The sequence below is a fragment of the Trichechus manatus genome, unplaced genomic scaffold, assembly GCF_000243295.1.
Source record: "Trichechus manatus latirostris isolate Lorelei unplaced genomic scaffold, TriManLat1.0 scaffold00057, whole genome shotgun sequence".
Taxonomy (NCBI): domain Eukaryota; kingdom Metazoa; phylum Chordata; class Mammalia; order Sirenia; family Trichechidae; genus Trichechus; species Trichechus manatus.
In genome coordinates this window covers 9,055,419-9,056,556 of record NW_004443993.1, presented here as the reverse complement: position 1 = coordinate 9,056,556, position 1,138 = coordinate 9,055,419, and the positions used below count along the sequence as shown (strand labels likewise).

At 51.1% G+C, this 1,138-nt stretch overlaps 1 protein-coding gene across 1 annotated transcript in view; it reads right to left on the bottom strand.

The window, feature by feature from the left end:
- RFX2 (regulatory factor X2) overlaps positions 1-1,138 on the bottom strand; it is a 104,135-nt gene that overhangs the window by 9,362 nt on the left and 93,635 nt on the right. The window contains exon 14 of the mRNA XM_023733089.1: positions 724-952. Coding sequence (XP_023588857.1) covers positions 724-952 — 229 coding nt within the window. The remainder of the gene's footprint in view (positions 1-723; positions 953-1,138) is intronic.

Below are 1,138 nucleotides of genomic sequence, written 5' to 3'. Positions count from 1 at the left end.
CCAGCCACTCTTGCAGGAGAAAGATGTGGCAGTCAGCTTCCATAAAGATTTACAGCCTTGGAAACCCTATGGGGCAGTTCTGCTCTGTTCTACAGTCACTATGTGCTTGAATCGACTCTATGGCAATGGTTTTTTTTGGTTTAGGTGATTCTTATGCACATGGATGTTTGAGAATGACTGGCCTAACAGATCAATTCAGGCGCTCAGAGTCCCTGGGTGGTGCAAATGGTTAACGTGCTCGGCAGCTAACCAATAGGTTGGAGATTCAAGTCCACCCAGAGGTGCCTTGGAAGAAAAAACTGGCAAACTACTTCTGAAAAGTCAGCCATTGAAAACCGTATGACACACACGAAGTTGCCATGAGTTGAAGATGACTTGACAGCAGCTGGTATTAGACAATTCTGACGCACACGGAAGTTTGAGGATCACCGGCTTCACAGATCAAGTCCGAATTGTAGGCAGGTAGACCAGGCGCTCTGAACCTGGCCCTCATCCACACACAGCAGCTTTTCAAGAACTGCTGGCGAGAGCGATAGATGATCATTCTCTTCTCATATGGAGGCCAAATCTCCACATTTCGATTCTCTTTTGGGGCCAAGACTGTAGTAACATGAAGGTAATAGCAAAGAGATTGAATTTCCCTTCCTGGAAGGAGCAATGGCCCGCATGACTCATGAGAAGAAGCTGGCCTCTCTGGGCAGAGCGTTCCTGCCTCATCCGAGCTGCTCCCCGGCTCCCTCCTGGCGAACCCAGCAGAGCAGGGAGTGGGTGGGCCCAGCTCCCAGCCGGCAGCTCCCCGGCTCCCTGTGACCAGCTGTGGTCTGGGAGCTCAAACACCGCCCCTGGACAGTTACCTTGGTCTGGATGACCTGCTGGGGAAAGTCGCTCATGGCGTTTGTCAACCAGCCTTCCAAGCTCTTGGCAAAATTACGGATGGCCTGTGTCAAGGTACCTGGAAGATGTAAACCATGAGATCAATAGTGAGCAAGGCAGTGCCGTGCCTATACAAATCAGGATGATGTGTAAGAGGCAAATGCAGTGGAAGTTCCCACCCACGAGGAACACACAACACAGAGGGTAAAAGGGGCTGATTAGGCCCAGGGACGACTGAGAATTTAGGACACCAAGCGAACCTGGC